Source organism: Drosophila bipectinata, chromosome 2R (assembly GCF_030179905.1).
Source record: "Drosophila bipectinata strain 14024-0381.07 chromosome 2R, DbipHiC1v2, whole genome shotgun sequence".
Lineage (NCBI taxonomy): Eukaryota > Metazoa > Arthropoda > Insecta > Diptera > Drosophilidae > Drosophila > Drosophila bipectinata.
The window spans coordinates 10647180-10663402 of NC_091737.1; the positions used below are offsets into that span (position 1 = coordinate 10647180).

Genomic DNA, 16223 nt, shown 5'->3' on the forward strand with positions numbered 1-16223 from the left:
TAATATTTCACAACCAATGATTACTTTGTTTTATTTTATATGTTTCAATACAAATATTTATTGAGTGAGAATTATAAATCAAGAAAATATACATTTTTATGCATTCGATAATAAGCTCCGTAAGATTGCATCATCTCTAGTTCGACAATCAGCTGTTTTCGGCAGCCGCATTTGTTATTTAACCAGCCACAATTTTACGGATCGAAATAGCTTTAACAATGAATAACTGTATGAAACTGCTCCCGGTGGCTGTCAAGTGCCAGCAGAGGACCATCAGCACAACCGCCGTCCTGGAGGGAAAACGGAACTTTCGCAAGTTCGTCGTCTACAACAAGCGAGGAACGCGTGTGGTAAAGGAGGCCCAGAGAACCATGGCCAACCCGCCAGTGCCCATACACAAGCGTGGAGTTCGCGACACAGGCATTAAAATCGACGGAAATTACATTGAGATCCCCGAAAAGATTCCGGAACTCATCGTACCCGATCTCACCGGCTGCAAGCTCAAGCCCTACGTCTCTTACAAAGCTCCGGACGTCGTTCAATCTGAATTCACCAGTCTGGACTTGTTTAATGCCATCTATTCCAAGAAGATTATAGAGGACTTTAAGGCGGGGACCCTGCAGGCTGATGGAAGTGCCAAGGAACCTTCCCCCAACGAGCAGCTTACTGCGGAAGAGGCATACCAGCGAGCTCGAAAGACGGGCACCGACATTTTCTAAGCATAGGTTTATTTTTGTTAAATACAGAGTCTAAAATCCACTACTCCTGCATGTACTTCTGGCGGTAATTGTATAGTTTGCGCAGCCACTTTTCGGCCTTCGCATCGGGATCGCCAAGAAACTGGAAAATTTGAAAAATGTGTTAATAGATAAATATATTTCTCAAGTGACCCACTCACGTTCGGATGGAATATTACATCTTCGTTTCGAACTGCCACGGCCGGTTTGTTGGCCACCGTCACTGTTTCTTTGTTGAGATCTATGATAACCTTCTCGGACGCTTCTCTCGAACTGAAGAAGCTCGCCGGCTTAAAGGCATCCTCGTCAATGGTCTCCAATGCCTTTTGAACCTTTGCGTCCAGCAAGTCGATGGGCTTAACCGCAGGAGCAGCAGATGCGGTAGCTGTTGTAGCGGGAGCCGATCGGGAGTTGCTCTCGGAACTGGGCGCCCTAACGGTTCTCTGGGATGTGGAGCGAGACTTGTGGTCGCGGCTCCGGCTTTTGCTGTGTCTGCTGCGGGAGCTGCTCCTGCTGCTGCGAGACGAGCTACGTGATGAACTTACGCTGCTGCTGCGACTTCTTCTGGAATACTTTTTCGACTTTTTTGACTTTTTCCTTTTGGATTTGGAGCTGTGGTGACTGCTCCGGGAGGGCGACTTGGAGCGGTAGCGTCTTTCACGGTCACGATCTCGATCCCGTTCCCTATCGCGCCCCCGATCCCGTTCTCTGTCCCTGTCCCGATCCCTTTCTCTGTCCCTGTCACGATCTCTATCACGTCTATCGCGGTCGCGCATTATTTAATAAATCTATTTGACTTAAATATTCCTAAAAGTGACGTTCGAGGAATACTAAGGTAATGAATTGCTGGTGGTGATAGTTTAATATTCGATTATTGTTCAAATCGTTATCGATTTTTAAATTTAAAATCAAATTTGAACTGCGGGCGCCAGTTTCTAATCGAGCGGTTACAACATTATGTTTTAAAAACTATTTTGTTTCGCACTTTACTGAAAAAACCCGTCCATGTTTATTACTTTATTTTTGAAAGTTTCATCTTAAAATAATGTCTTTATTTTAATTAACGAGAATTAAAATTAAAACAAAAAGTAATCCTGATGAGCCATATTATATTCAATTATGAACAATCAGTAGCTATCAAGATTCGTAGAATGATAATTGGAGTACCTGATAACTAAGCTAGTCAGCTAAATCAACCGGAATCGAAATTCCCACACCATCTATCAGTCTTGCCGAATCAAACGACGTTTGGTGGCAAAAATAAACAGCCATAAATTCGAGCAGCCAAATCTAAGACCCTTATCGGTACCTGGGGGGCATATAAAAGGCACGGGCGGCCAAATTGGTGGTCAAAGCACCTGCAGCTTCGAGCTAAAAAATGTTAGGACAGGCTATTGCGATTTTTCTATGTCTGGGCTTGGCAGCAGCCCTGCCAGCCGATTCTGGACGATCAAGCTCCGTGACAACGGTGAGAAAGAATTGGTTTTATCCATCTATATTTATTTATTCTGGAAAATGTCTTCTATTTTCAGGTGTCAATTGTCAAGGGCCATGGCTACCCACTTGAGGAGCACACTGTTCAAACCTCAGATGGCTACATTCTGACCATGCACCGAATTCCCTACTCCAAAAATACTGGCAATGATGGTGAAAGGCCTGTGGTCTTCCTGATGCACGGACTGTTGTGCTCCTCTTCGGATTGGGTCCTGGCAGGTCCTCATGCTGGTCTGGCGTACCTGCTCTCCGAGGCTGGCTACGATGTTTGGATGGGCAACGCCAGAGGCAATACCTACTCCAAGAAGCACGCCACAAAGTCTCCTCTTCTGCAGCCTTTCTGGAACTTTGAGTGGCACGATATTGGAATATACGACCTGCCCGCCATGATTGATTACGTCCTGTACTGGACAGGTGTAGACCAAGTCTCCTATGTGGGTCACTCCCAGGGAACCACCTCATTCTTTGTGCTTAACTCAATGGTTCCACGCTTCAAGAGTCGTATTCGCTCGGCTCACCTTCTGGCCCCTGTCGCCTGGATGGACCACATGGAGAGTCCTTTGGCCAAGGTGGGTGCCCCTCTCCTTGGACAGCCCAACGCCTTCGTCGAGGTGTTTGGCAGTGCCGAGTTCTTTGCCAGCACTGAACTGATGAACCTGTTTGGAGCTCTGGTCTGCAAAGATGAGGCAATCTCCCAGTTTATGTGCACCAACGTCCTGTTCCTACTCGGTGGCTGGAACTCCCCGTACCAAAACGAAACCTTGATTCCCGAAATCATGGCCACCACTCCGGCCGGCTGCTCGGTGAACCAGCTATTCCACTACTTGCAGGAATACAACTCGGGCTACTTCCGGCAGTTTGATTACGGAAAAACCAGAAATAAGAAGGAATACGGCATCAAGACCCCGCCAGAGTACGATGTTGAGACAATCGAAGTGCCCACCTATCTGTATTACAGCGACAATGATTACTTCGCCAGCCTGGTAGATGTGGATAAGCTCCGGTATACCATGAACCCAAGTGCTCTGAAGAGCGCGTACCGCTTGCCGGAGGAAAAGTGGAACCACATCGACTTCCTGTGGGGCCTGAATATCAAGGAAATACTTTATGATCGGGTCATAAATGATATTAAAAATGCATAAGCTTTCGCAGCCAATAAAGAAAAATACGATTGTGATATTAGGAGTTCAACGCAAAAAGTTCCACTCGTGACAACTTAATCAGGGGATTTTGAGGGTTAATGAGACGATAATATAGAAGTAGTCATAAATTTAAGTAGAACGTGTGATACTTCATCGTGACCAAATAGTTTAAGACTAAGTGCTGATTAGACAGGACCAAACAGCTAATGTCAAAGATATTTTTAGCTTCTACTAAAAAATTGAATTCATTCATTAATAAAAATTACTAAACCATAAATTATTATTATTATATATATACATTTTATTATTCATTGAAATTTAAGTCATTGAAAAAGCTAGTTGAAAGATAATAAAATTTTGAATCGAGCGCTTTCTTTTGAGTTGACCTCGACGGGTCAGATAAACTATCGATAGACTTATCGCATTTTGAAATACAACCCTGCACGAAAAAACGCTGTGCACACAACGCAGGTACATCCACGACTGAAAAACCTAACCGAGAGAAAAATATTACTTCTGACCGCTGCAAGAATAGAAAAAACACCTTTGTTGGGGTTTTACTATAGCCAACACGATGACGAGAGTTACGAGAAGCGATATCTCGCTGGACATGGAGGTCTGGGTGGAGGAGTTGTCGCCGGCACAGTTGGCGTACTACGAAAAAATTACCAACGAACACAATGCGGTAAAAGGCGCGCTCAAGAACGCCGTGTCGGCCAATGAAGGAAAAGAACTCTTCAACGGACAGGTTTTCCAAGCCTACTCCTTCAAAGGAAAGGTGCTGCAGGACCTTAAGGAAGCCACTCTACCCAAAAAGCCACCCAAGCCGGCTGAACCCTCCGTAACCCCCTCGGCACCAGCCTCAGGCTCTGGTAGGGGGCGGGGCCGACCGCGCTCTTCTTCGAATATAGCATACTTGGAAACGTCTGACGAGGGCGAGGACGATGTTCCGCTGGCCAAGCGACTAGCCCTGTCTGCCGGCAAAAAGGCAGTGTCATCCACAAGCCCCATACCTTCAACAAGTCCAAAGGTGGGCAGACCTAAGGGATCAGGTGCGGGATCTGTAGCCTCTTCTTCAGGCAAAGAGTCGCCAAAACTGAAGGCGAAACTTCCTAAGGACTCTAAGCAAGATTTGGATTCTCCTCCGAAAAATTACCGTCCCGCAGAGGTTAACTCGGTGGGTGGGCTGGTGGTGGGAAGCTCAGATGACAATAAGGATAAGGACAGCAAAGACGGAAAAGACAATAAGATGCAGGGCAAGACTTATCCGTCACTCGTCGTCCTCGCCAAGCCCTTCCTTAAAGTCAAGGACATGGCTGCAACGCGCAGCAAGCTCGACTCAAAGGTCAAGCTCGTGCTTATGCTTACACCTAACAAGTTCTGCGAGTGGCTGCTTCAGGAGGGCCTTCTCAGGGCCCAGCAGCACTGCATTAATCACCGCAACAACGAGCTTAAGTTGGGTAAGGATAATCAGATTCTGCTTTAGTATATTGGATCTACTAATATTTCCCCCTTAGGAATCTACTCGGATGTTACTAAGTTCCCCTACACCGGTGGATATGTGTGGATCAGCGACTGCTGTCCCTATCGGTTTGTTTCCGTTTTCAACAATTCAATTTTTGAAGGCGCACAGCACCCACCTACGTTTCTGTTGAAACTAATCTACCATTGGGCCTGCCAGACCAGTATCCAGAATGTGGTGCAATGGGTTAAGGTCGACAGCGTTTATATCAAGGGAATATATACCTGGCTGAGAGCCATTTGCACCCTGGCAGTACATCAGAAGTGCAAGAAGCTAGGTGGTCCTGGAAAGTTTGTTGAGGTAATTGACATATTGGAGAAATCTAGTGAGATTTTCGCTTAACATCTGCTTTTGTTTCTATAGGTGGGTGTCATTTCTTTGGGTACCACTTCGCAAGACGGTTCACAACGCCAGGTGAAGGTAGAGGTGTTGGGTGTCTACGACTATTCGGAGAAATCTATTCGTTTGAGGGCCGTGGAGCCCATTACCGATGGCGATCGCAACTACAAAAAACGTTTCCAAGCCATCCTGGAGCCACTGTCGCGTTGGGTGCACAAGGACAGCACCATATGCATCGACTTGACCGTCGACAAGATAACACTGTTTAGCATGGGATTCAAGAATATCGTTCAGGCAGCGGCCACCGACAATACGGCCAAGCATAACAACTCGGCAGTGATGGAATATCTGCGACGCATCGTGCCCCGCATGTTCCAGAACACTTTGTCGCTACTTTCGCGGCAAATGATTCAGCAGTTTTTGGACGAACTGGTCTGGCGTGAATCTTTTGGAACGTACGCGCTGCAGGCATTCAACAACATCATTACCCACATAGCCGAACAGACAAGAGTCACCACCAATGAGACCATTACCCAGCGACTGTATCAGGTAAGTAAAACATTTAAAAGTACCTACCTGAGCAATAACTCAATATATCTTCGTTGTAGGTGGCCACAAATCCGTTTAAGGACTGGAGTATCCTGCCAGCCAATTACAAGGAGACTCCAGCAAACGCGGCACCCAAGCGGCTCAAGAAACGTTAGTAGTTTCGTAGTGTTGTTTTTAATAGGCCGTGAATAGACTTATTTGTAATTATAAGACGTTAAGACAATGCCTGCGTTTCTCACTCCAAAGTGAAATATTTCCTTCGTTTATCAAGCACAAGTGTTCGTTTAGTTGAAGCCAAATGAAAAGCTCAGGTCGAAGTGTTAAGCCCAATGAAAATGCGAATTTTGAATTTATTCAATTGAAAGTAAACAATCGTTATTCTCGCAGTGTACCATTAGAATTACTTTTTGATACTTTCGTGTTAACTTATTTTAACAACTCACTCTTAAGAAAAAATCCAAATAAACTTGCAACAAATTTAAAGACCTATGTTTTTATTTGATTTATACTTTCAAAATGAAACGCAGAGTGTTGAAACGCATAAGGGCTTGTATATAAGTAACTTTTAGTCTTAGTTACCAAAGTTATACAAGATTTTGTCATTCCATTGTTTGCTTGCAGCCATTAACGATGCGGACTATATTGTTTCGGCCAAGATCCCCAAGAAGGAAAAGGATAAAGAACGCGAGCGGGATCGGGATCTATTGCCGTCGGGAAGCAAGAGGAGAGGACTAAGTACTCCGCCGCCAATGCCGGAGAAGCGAAAGGGTCCTGGGCGGCCTCCGGGTAGCACAAACCAACCCAAAGGTGACAAAGCCTTGCCCCCGAAAGTATCCGGACCAGCATCAGTCCAAAAAATTCCGGGTAAGATGGGAAGACCCCCGAAAGAAAAGGGGGAGGAAAAGGGACCGGTGGGCATCAAAAAAGAAGAGGAAGAGCTCAAGGGCCTGGAGGAGCTGTACTATGGCATCAGCGATGGATCGGAGGAGTTTTATGAAGCCTTCCCCTACACTTCACCGAGAACCGCCCAGGAGAATCTGGCCAAGACGGTGGAGTGCCCGATCTGCCTCAACGGCGATTCGTTCGACTCCAGCGAGAAGCTGCAGACCCATTTAGTCTCCCACATTTCTCCAGAAGGCAAGCAGCATCAGTTCCAGTGTCTGTTCTGCCTCGAGAAGCACCCTACAGAGTCGGTTCTGGCCAAGCACAACCAGATCATGCATCCTACCGAGACTAAAAACGAGGGTTCCCCCTCTTACTACTGTCTCATCTGCCAGCAGCGCCACAATTCACTGCACTTGCTTACGGCCCATCTGCAGAAGGCGCACAGCACCCTGGAGCTGCCATACTGGTGCCACGCCTGCGGCTACCGCTCATCCTCCCATCGCGATCTGGTGCGCCACTTCTACGATGACCACAAGAACCAGAACTTCCTGCAGTGTCCCTACTGCCTGGACGTAAGAAGGCATAATATTGACTTTCAACATTTCCTAATTATTTGAATTCCTTTGCAGATATTCTATTTCTCCAAGCGCGGTGTGGTGAACCAGCTGCGCATCGAGCACTACTTCCTGCATTTGGACGAGCATATTAACCAGCGAGATGGATCGCTGCGCTGCCAGAAGTGCTCCTTGTCCTTCTTGGAGAAGGGAGATCTGAAGCAGCACTCGGTGCAGCATCATGTTAGCATGACCAAGACCAGCAGGCCTGTGCGATTGTTGCTCAACAACTCACTGCTGATTCCACCGCCCAAGACACGCACCCATCACCGTGAGCAGCCTCCCTTCTCCAGCTACAAGCGGCCAGTTTTCTTCGCCTTCCTAGAGGGCAAAATCTGCGCCGAGTGCAACACCGACTTTGCCAGCGAGGAGACCCACTACACGTAAGTAAAATTCTGTCCGATTTATTAACGAAATCCTGTTAAAATGCGCCAGGGATAAAAGTGATAGTATTCGCAAGAAAATACCAATGAGGACACGGTCCAGCCAAAGCCCAGAACGAACCAAGCCAATCGCAAGGTATCCAAATCGATGGCTTGGAAGCCGAGAACATTGTCTAGCAGGGTTACGTAGCCTGCCCGCATGGCATCGTTGAAATCGGAGATGAGCCAGTGGGAAAGCAGACCCGAATCTTGAATCTTCATTATGAATAGGTTGAGGGTGTACTCCAAGTGGCAGTTACTCCGCATCGGATAACCGATGAGGGGGGACCCCAAACAGGCGGTGGAGAACCTAAAGATCGGTTTGTAGGCGTACTGCTGTTGCATCGCGAAGAACGTCCACCGTTCCTCGGTAAAGGGATACGCATAGCTCCGGTTGAAACTAAGTAGGGCGGACACTTGTTCGCTGGCATCGACGCCGACCAGAAGGAGGGCTACCTTCTCCACCATACAGGCTTCCACGTGGCGCAGAATAATGGCCGTTTCATATTCCTTTACCAGAACCTTCTGTTGCTGTTGCACCAGCTGCTCAATGCTGTTTACTTGCTCCCCCACCACCAGAGCTGTCAAAAAACTGTCCAACTCGATGTTGTACCAGCTGGTGATGACGAATCCAAGAACTGCCAGTTGTAGACACACAACGAAGTATCGGATCGATGGTCGGTAGGTTTTTATCGGGGAACAGATGAAGAGCAGCCGACTGACCGCATCTAGGAAGCTTGAACTCAATTCCAGCGACCAGTGGTGCCTTTTCCTACTTGGACTCAGGCAGTAGAGTGCTCCTGTGATGAACAGCAGAGCTCCGAGAAGAGAGTACCAGCAGCTGGCGTCGAAAGGTCTCAGGAGATACATGTGCCGGGGGATCTCATTACGAACTGGAACAATCAGGCAATTGGGGGATACGACCAGGGGATAACTCTTGTCTCCCCAGTCCTTGGGTGTGTTTACGTATGGGTGCACGGAAATCTCCAGTTGGTCATCCATTATTAGCTGCACGATCCGACTCATGTTGACGTTGCTGGTTGGACTGAGATCGGCGTCAGGGTTGGTTACATGCAGCGAGGCATTGTGGCGATGCAAATACTCCACAAACGTGCGATAGGCGTATCCCCGAATCCTTCTGCGTCCAGTGCTATGATCGCGAACCATAAACACTCTGGGTATATCATTCTCCACTGGGGTGGACACCACATAGCCTTGGAAGTTCTGAGCCGGCGGGGAAAAGAGTGGGTTCGTCTCAATGTCCATCCTGAAGAAATGTACAGTCGGATAGGGGGAGTAGGAATAAATCTGATCCTTGTGCAGAACGAGAACGTTGAGGAACTGAAGCTGCCACAGGCGCTTGAATATGTTGAAGATGGCCTTGCGAGATCCGCTTCTTTGCGAGCGGAGAACTACAATCAGGCGACTCCGACGCAATCTATGCAGGCACTTGTCAATATTGAACCAAACTATGTCCTGGCTGCCATGACAAAAAAACACGCTCACGCTGTTGTCTGCGGTGACATTCAGGTTACCGAGTGGAGCGTACTCTTCCGGTGGATTGTACGAGTCTACAGTTAGGGTAGTAATCTCCAACTCTTGTTGTAGCCACATGATGAAGCTAATTAGATCGTTATTCTTGGTGGTGTGACCCACGAAGATGGGTGTGTTGGTCCACTGCTTCTGGGTAAACATGACGCTAAGCACGGACTTGACCAGACTCATGTTGTGTCTTCCCATTACGAGCACTGGGACGAGGAGCAGGTATACAATATTGAGCACTTTGGACATGACGGTTGATTGGTGGTATCTGGCAGGCGAGGCCCTTCGTCACTGGCTTATAAAGAAATAGATAATTGATGCAATACCGTCTAATGGAGGTTGATTGGTGTTATCGTTGATCTAAGGACTCCCCCCTCTCAGGGGGAAATCGTCCATGGAACTCCAGATTAAAATACTATTGAATTTTCTATATTTCTAGGGGCTGGCTGCACTGCGTCAAATGTAATTACCAGACCTGTTGTGAGCGCGCTCAGTTCCGACACGGAGTCGACTGCAATGGAAACTTTGTGGACGCCATGGAGGTCAATATGCCCCAGGAGATGCATTGCATTTGCGGTTTCGCTACTGGCAACGGTAATAAGATGGCCCAGCACTTGGCCAATTGTGGCCTCAGCACCTGCTACCCGACTCTGGAGGCAGCTAACGAGAATGCCGTCAAGCGCAATATGCTGGACATGTTGGGTTTGGTGCGCCGCGACGGGGAAACCTCCGGTGAGGGTGCCGATATGAGCGAAGCCACCGACGAGACTGGCGATCAGACCACCAGCGAAATCATGCAGTCCCAGGACGATTCACAGCTGCAGCATCAGCAATTGGAGCATCAGCAGCAACACCAGCACCAGGTGCAGCAGCAGCAGCCACAGGAACCGCAGCCAGAGCTCCAGCAGGAGTACTTATCGGCGCCGGTGGAGCACGAGCCTGTACAGAATCTTCCAGTACATCAGGGAATACCCGTGCAGCAGCCAGGGCCCATCCAGTTCGGCGAGATGGAAGCAGCTCCCGTGCTGATGGATCCCCAGGTGCAGCAGGTGCAGCCGACTCCGGACTACGCCCAGGTGTCTGTAGTGCAACAGCACCAGCATCAGCAGCAGCCATATGGAATGAGCAACTACGGCCAGAGTACTCTCGCCACGGACATTGACATGCCGCTGATTGGGGAGTTGGCTGAGCCCAATGCTCCGCCCACACCACAATTCCTGGGAGAAGTACACACGCCCATGTTTGATGCGGTAGCTGCTGCCGAGCAGCAGCACTATCACGCTCAGCAGCACCACCACCACCCGCAATGATACAAGTCTCCAGGCAAGCTAAAGTCGAGGGACTACACTCTCCACTGGCAGAACTACTAAACGGCCAGCTTTCACGAAAGAAATTGTAATGTATTGCGAACAGTATCTTAAGTTGCAATATAAAAAATGAAATTATAAAAAAAGAAGACACATTAATGTTGTTGCAAACGTTTAAATTGTATAGCATTTAGTTAAGCACATTTTACACAAAAAAGTAATATTTGAAATCTCAATTGCACAATGTCGGACTACACTGGAGAAACATGTTTTAATTTCCTACAAAATGGAAGCAAAATAACCATGCAGAACTGTGTAAGAATTCATCCATTTTGAGATCCACAATATCTTTTAAAAATACTGCTCTATAAAATAACCAATCATTTAGATTTTCGATACTAACCATTTGTAAATGACGCAAAATTCATTGTTCTTTAAAAATAAATCTATCTACGAATCCTTAAATGAGTTATCTTTAATGGTCTTTTGAAGTTATTATTCATTAATTAAGAAAATAAGCTAATTTTATTCAATTAAGGCCAATTTATTGGATAGAGTTGCGTCCTACATCGATTGTAATTAATTATAATGATCCAATTAGCTTAGAATATGTTTTAATTTAATGACGATGATAAAATCTCCAACGCTCACAAAGAAAAACCATGACGGATAACATCCAACCATACCCCAGGACTGCCCAACCCAGTCGCAAGGCATCCAGATCCAGGGCATGGAATCCCAAGACGTTATCCAGCAGACGAACGTAGTCAAAGCTCAGGGCATCGTTAAAGTCGGACACAAGCCAATGCTTCAGTATTCCAGAGTCCTGTATCCTCATTATGAACAGGTTGAGAGACCTCTGCAAGTGGCAGTCACTCCTCATCGGATAACCGATGATGGGAGCTCCTAGGCAGGCCGATGAAAACCGAAAGATCGGCTTGAAGGCATATTGCTGTTGCATCGAAAAGAACTCCCATCGTTCCACGGTGAAAGGATAAGCAAAGCTGCGATTGAAACTGAGCAGGGCGGAGACCTGTTCACTGGAGTTGGCACCCACCAGAAGCCGGGAAACCTTGTCCACCAAACGGGGTTCCACGTGCCGCAGAAAGGTGCTGATTTCGTAATGTTTCACCAAGACCTTTTGCTTTTGTTCCACTAACTGCTCCATGCTGTCCACTTGCTCACCCACCACCAGGGTGGTGAAGAAGCTGCTCAACTGAATGCTGTACATGTTGGTCACTATGAATCCCAGGATGGTGAGCTGAAACGAGACTACAAAGTACCTCAGGGACGGTCGGTAAATCCTCGATGGAGAGCTGATAAACAATACTCGGCTTATGCCATCCAGAGGGTTAAAGGTCCTGTGCTCTTGGCCAGGCTGAATCCAGTATATTATGCCACTTATATAAATCACTGCGCCGAGAAGGAGTAGCCAACTCCACCTGTTCAAAGGCAGGTATAGATAGGCATGGCGGGGAATCTCGTTCCTCACCGGAACAATCAGGCAATTCCTGGCCACTATCAGTGGGTAGCTATGATCTCCTATATTTTCCGGCACATCCACATACGGATGCAGGGAGATTTCCAATTGGCCATCATGTATCATCTCGATAATCTTTCCCATATTCACACTATGGTTTGGTGTATGGTCCTGGTGGGGATTAGTCACACGGAGAGTGGCATTGTGCCGCTTGAGATACTCTGCAAAGACACGATATCCATATCCTCGGGGTTTCCAGCATCCAGTTTTCTGATCTCTTATGAAAAATACCCTGGGAATATCGTTTTCCACTGGAGTGGAGACTTCATAGCCTTGGAAATCATTTGTGGCAGGAGGAAAGAGCGATGTTGAGTTTATGTCCAGCTTGTAGAAATGCACCACCGGATAGGGGGTGTACGAGTATATCTGATCTTTGTGCAAAACCAGAACATTCAAAAACTGAAAGTGCCACAACCGTTTAAAAACTTGCATCATGGCATTGTAGGAACCGCTCCGGGTATTGGACAGCACGACAATCAATCGTATAGGTCGCAATTTCCGCAAACTCCTGTCCAGATTAAGCCATATGGGTTCCTGGCTACTCTCGCAGAAGAGCAAACCGATTGAATTGTCGGCTATTATCTTGAAGTTTCCGAGCGGAATCTGTTTATGGGCTGGAGTCGATGTATCCACAGTGTGGCAGGTAACTTGCATATCACGTTGAAGCCAAATCATCAGCCCGTTAATATCGTCGTCTGCGGTGTGGTGTCCATAAAATATCGGTGTATTCTTCCATTGCTCCCGACTGCCAATGACCCGTAGCACCGCCCTCAACAATGTCATGTTGTAGTCTCCGATATGCTGGAGCTGGACTCCCGTGGAAAGTAGCAGCAGAAGTGTAATAGTTCTGCGCATGGTGGTTGGTCCTTTATTAATACCGCCGATGCCTTACGTTGTACTTTTAAGGAAGCAAATAATTGATTTAATTATATATAATGATTCATTTGGCTTATCAGGCATCTCTCTAGCAATAATATAAATGCATTGTACGGGATATGAATCAATTATACAATTTATTGGAATTTCTTTAGTTGTGAGCATTGAGATATTGCACAAGGTTTGAACAAAAAACACATTAAACTAGATTAAATAAAAGAATACATATAAAGTTACAAGAAATAGACAGAAAGCACATAAAATATTTACTAAATATTGGATCTAGCATCATATACAATTTGTAGGAATATAGAAGGAGTTTAGAAACCACTACCTTTGTATTTAAATTTTAAAACATATTCAGAGGTATCCCCCGAAATCATTACAATTGAATTTCGATAAATTTAAACAGGAATTTTGTAAAACTATGGAATCGAAGACTCTCTTTTTGAGACAAGAATCATTTTTGCTTTGCTCGCTGCTTGGATTTCAACAGAGCAGATAGAACCAGAGCGGTGTCGAGCTCCAGCTGAGTGCCCGGCTCATTGTCCAGTGATATTTCAGCTGCGCGCTCATGAAACCGCGCCAAAACCCGAGGACGATAGTCTGAAATGATGATAGCAAAGAAAATAATTATAGGACACCTTTTTTAATATAAATTTTAAAACCCACCTACACTTCCCGCCAGGGGATTACCAGTTAGTCGCAGAGTCTCCAACAGGGGAAGATTCGCAATATAATCAACCTCGTCGAGCTCCTCGATTTGATTACTGCTTAAATCCAGATTGACCAGCGACAGTAGCTTCCGCAGACCACTCAAAGTCTTGAGTTTATTTTGAGCCAGTTTCAAAGTAACAAGATTGCCCATCGTTAGGTGCCAGTCCACGCACTCGTTGATGAGATTACCGGACAGCGAAAGCAGCTGCAGATGGGGAAGCTCTGAAAGATTTTGGACGTTGCGAATGCGGTTCTGTTCGAGCACCAGACGACGCAGCTTGGGTGCCGTCCTTACACTTCCATCTATTTGCGTTAGCAGGTTGCCGGTCAAGTCCAGCTCTGTGAGCTCCCGCCAAGCGTCGGCTGTAACTAAGGAGGCGTTGGATTCGGATGTGCCAGATGTGGCTGAAGATATTTCTTCGGGTAGCAGGCTTGGCACATCGCAGTGCTTGTGAAGATTGTCGCAGAGAAGCACTTGGTTTATATTCTGGATGGTTGTGTTGTGTACACAGATTGTCTGTAGGGTTGGCTTGAGCAATTCCACGTCCACAATGTTCTCCGTAGACAGAGCCGAGAATCTGAGCGTCTTGAGATTACGAAAAGCGTTCAAATTAAATTTTAATCGATTGGGAATAATGTTGCTTCGGCCTATTGGCACATCAACTGTGTTGTAGTCCTGCGTGAAACTGGAGTTATCCTTAACTGGCGTGACTACCAAGCTCACTAGTTGCGTGCAAAAATCTAGGACATGTGAGAAATCATATTTGCCGCCACGATCGGGACTGGGTGGACAAGGAAGACTAAGACGCTCGCTGATAGCAAAGACCTGCGGAAAGGAAAATAAAAACAAAACATATATAACTGTATTTATAAATATATTAAGAAGCCATTGCAGCTTTGAAGGTAAGGGATCGTTTGTCAACGTCCGGAAGCAGCTCCCTTTCATCGGTAGCCAGAAAGCGCAGCATTAGCTTGTATAGCAATGCTATTCCCATGTATTTCCGCTGCCGTCTTGTAAACTTTTCTTTGGCCGGTCCCCAGTAAACGCCCAACCGCCTATTGGCCAAGTGATTCATGCCGAGCGCAACAATCATGGATGCCTCACGGGTCTGCGCATCCCGTGATGAGATACCCCGAAATGCAGGCAGTAGCAGGACACCCCGCTTGTCATTCCAAATAGATACGATAAGCGCCAACTTTGGGTCTTTGGCCAACGTTATTTTATTGTTATTCAGCATCACTTGTTTGGCCTGGTTTAAATGAACCAGTGGGCGCAGAGATTTGCCCTTGCCAACGTAAAATATGGATCGCAGAAAGGTATACCACACATCCATCTTGTGAAGATGGTTGGCCCGCTCGCTCAGTTTGTTTGTTACTCGCGGGTCCAAAAGCAAATAGTTGTAAAAATTAAGATTGCCCTTTTCATTTTTTCTAAACCATTTACTATGCTCTCGTACGTAACCGGCGAGCGTTTTAATGCGATCGAAGTTGTTCTCCGTGTGAAGGGTCTTTTCCAGCTCTGGAGAGAAGTTGGTGCGCTTCTTGGACAGTGATCCTAGGGTATATTTAATGCCCCGAACATTGACCACCTTCGCTAAATGATTATAAGGCTGCAACAGGCCATTCTTGATGCTACAGAATACTATAAATTTTGACATGATTGTGTGAGTTTAAGGATCAACAAAACGAACTAACGAAAAACTCAAAGTGAGAATACAAACTAATTTTTAGGCTCACCTCCAGGGCCGAAAGGTTGTACTCCTTTTTGGAGCTGAGAAGGGCATCACCGCTTTCATGGAACAGCTTGGCAAGATCCTGCAGCAGATAGATTATATCATACTTGTTGAAGTCAAGGAACTCGGCTAATGCGCGGGGAAGCTCCGTACGAAAGTATATGAGCAGTTCCTGCAGGTACGTCTCCAGCTGTTCCCGGCGTTGTTCCAAAAAGGCGGGCTGCTTGTTCCCCACGAGCTGAAAACCAGAGAGGGTGAGACTTCTTCGCTATACTTATGTTTGGGGGCGTACCTTTTTCGGCGGCAGCAGCTTTTTGCTAATCGACACTTCCTCGACCAGCTTGTCGTGGAGCTGGGCGAAATCTTTGTAGCGCCGCTCCACCAGCCATTCCACACGTCCCACCCGCACTTTTATGTCATAGTAGGTCACTCCGACGGATGTTTCGTTGCAGAATTTCGGCACTGTCACCGAAGAGTCCTCGTGCTGCCGGTAATAGCAAGCCATGGCTTTCCGTTCCTCTTCCCTGAGATAGTGATACGCTTCCAGTGGATAATCATAAGATAGGCATCCTCTTAAACGGGTTTAAGCGCAATTGTTGCCTAATAACAAGGCAATTTTCCAATTTATTGCCATTAAAGTTGTTGAACATATGTTTTCTGTTATCGGATAGAGATGGCAGTGAATTGTAAACAGTGACTCATTAAAGTATTGTATAAATTTGCGAAATGTTGAAAAAAAGACAATCAAAAACATAAAAAAATAACTATAAAATGGTTTGAATAATTTGATTTCGAGTGTTTTTT

General features: G+C 46.4%; 8 protein-coding genes across 8 annotated transcripts; 3 read left to right on the forward strand and 5 right to left on the reverse strand.

Annotated features, from left to right (window-relative positions):
• Positions 1-27: 27 nt before the first annotated feature.
• Positions 28-762, forward strand: mRpL41 (mitochondrial ribosomal protein L41). Its single transcript, XM_017252437.3, has one exon. It carries the CDS (start codon positions 219-221, stop codon positions 717-719), a length of 501 nt encoding a protein of 166 aa, XP_017107926.2. The 5' UTR covers positions 28-218; the 3' UTR covers positions 720-762.
• Positions 708-1586, reverse strand: LOC108132867 (uncharacterized). Its single transcript, XM_017252436.3, has 2 exons — positions 899-1586; positions 708-840 (listed from the first exon to the last, which is right to left on the reverse strand). Exons 1-2 carry the CDS (start codon positions 1511-1513, stop codon positions 760-762), a joined length of 696 nt encoding a protein of 231 aa, XP_017107925.2. The 5' UTR covers positions 1514-1586; the 3' UTR covers positions 708-759.
• A 475-nt stretch (positions 1587-2061) lies between these two features.
• On the forward strand, positions 2062-3430 carry LOC108133129 (lipase 3). Its single transcript, XM_017252912.3, has 2 exons — positions 2062-2205; positions 2270-3430. Exons 1-2 carry the CDS (start codon positions 2116-2118, stop codon positions 3371-3373), a joined length of 1194 nt encoding a protein of 397 aa, XP_017108401.2. The 5' UTR covers positions 2062-2115; the 3' UTR covers positions 3374-3430.
• Positions 3431-3724: 294 nt separating this feature from the next.
• On the forward strand, positions 3725-11003 carry row (relative of woc). The gene is made up of 7 exons (XM_017252909.3): positions 3725-4833; positions 4891-5195; positions 5259-5783; positions 5843-5933; positions 6405-7240; positions 7298-7665; positions 9686-11003. The coding sequence occupies exons 1-7, from the start codon at positions 3948-3950 to the stop codon at positions 10554-10556; spliced, it is 3882 nt and encodes a 1293-aa protein (XP_017108398.2). The 5' UTR covers positions 3725-3947; the 3' UTR covers positions 10557-11003.
• Positions 7685-9495, reverse strand: Ir51b (Ionotropic receptor 51b). The gene has a single exon (XM_017252911.3). The coding sequence runs from the start codon at positions 9493-9495 to the stop codon at positions 7690-7692; it is 1806 nt and encodes a 601-aa protein (XP_017108400.2). The 3' UTR covers positions 7685-7689.
• Positions 11004-11172: 169 nt separating the features above from the next.
• On the reverse strand, positions 11173-12981 carry LOC108132825 (uncharacterized). Its single transcript, XM_017252388.3, has one exon. The coding sequence runs from the start codon at positions 12946-12948 to the stop codon at positions 11173-11175; it is 1776 nt and encodes a 591-aa protein (XP_017107877.2). The 5' UTR covers positions 12949-12981.
• A 96-nt stretch (positions 12982-13077) lies between these two features.
• Positions 13078-16111, reverse strand: LOC108133265 (nischarin). The gene is made up of 4 exons (XM_017253123.3): positions 15712-16111; positions 15424-15657; positions 13642-14512; positions 13078-13575 (listed from the first exon to the last, which is right to left on the reverse strand). The coding sequence occupies exons 1-4, from the start codon at positions 15922-15924 to the stop codon at positions 13430-13432; spliced, it is 1464 nt and encodes a 487-aa protein (XP_017108612.2). The 5' UTR covers positions 15925-16111; the 3' UTR covers positions 13078-13429.
• Positions 14543-15402, reverse strand: LOC108133266 (ankyrin repeat and LEM domain-containing protein 1). The gene has a single exon (XM_017253124.3). It carries the CDS (start codon positions 15342-15344, stop codon positions 14565-14567), a length of 780 nt encoding a protein of 259 aa, XP_017108613.2. The 5' UTR covers positions 15345-15402; the 3' UTR covers positions 14543-14564.
• Positions 16112-16223: the final 112 nt, after the last annotated feature.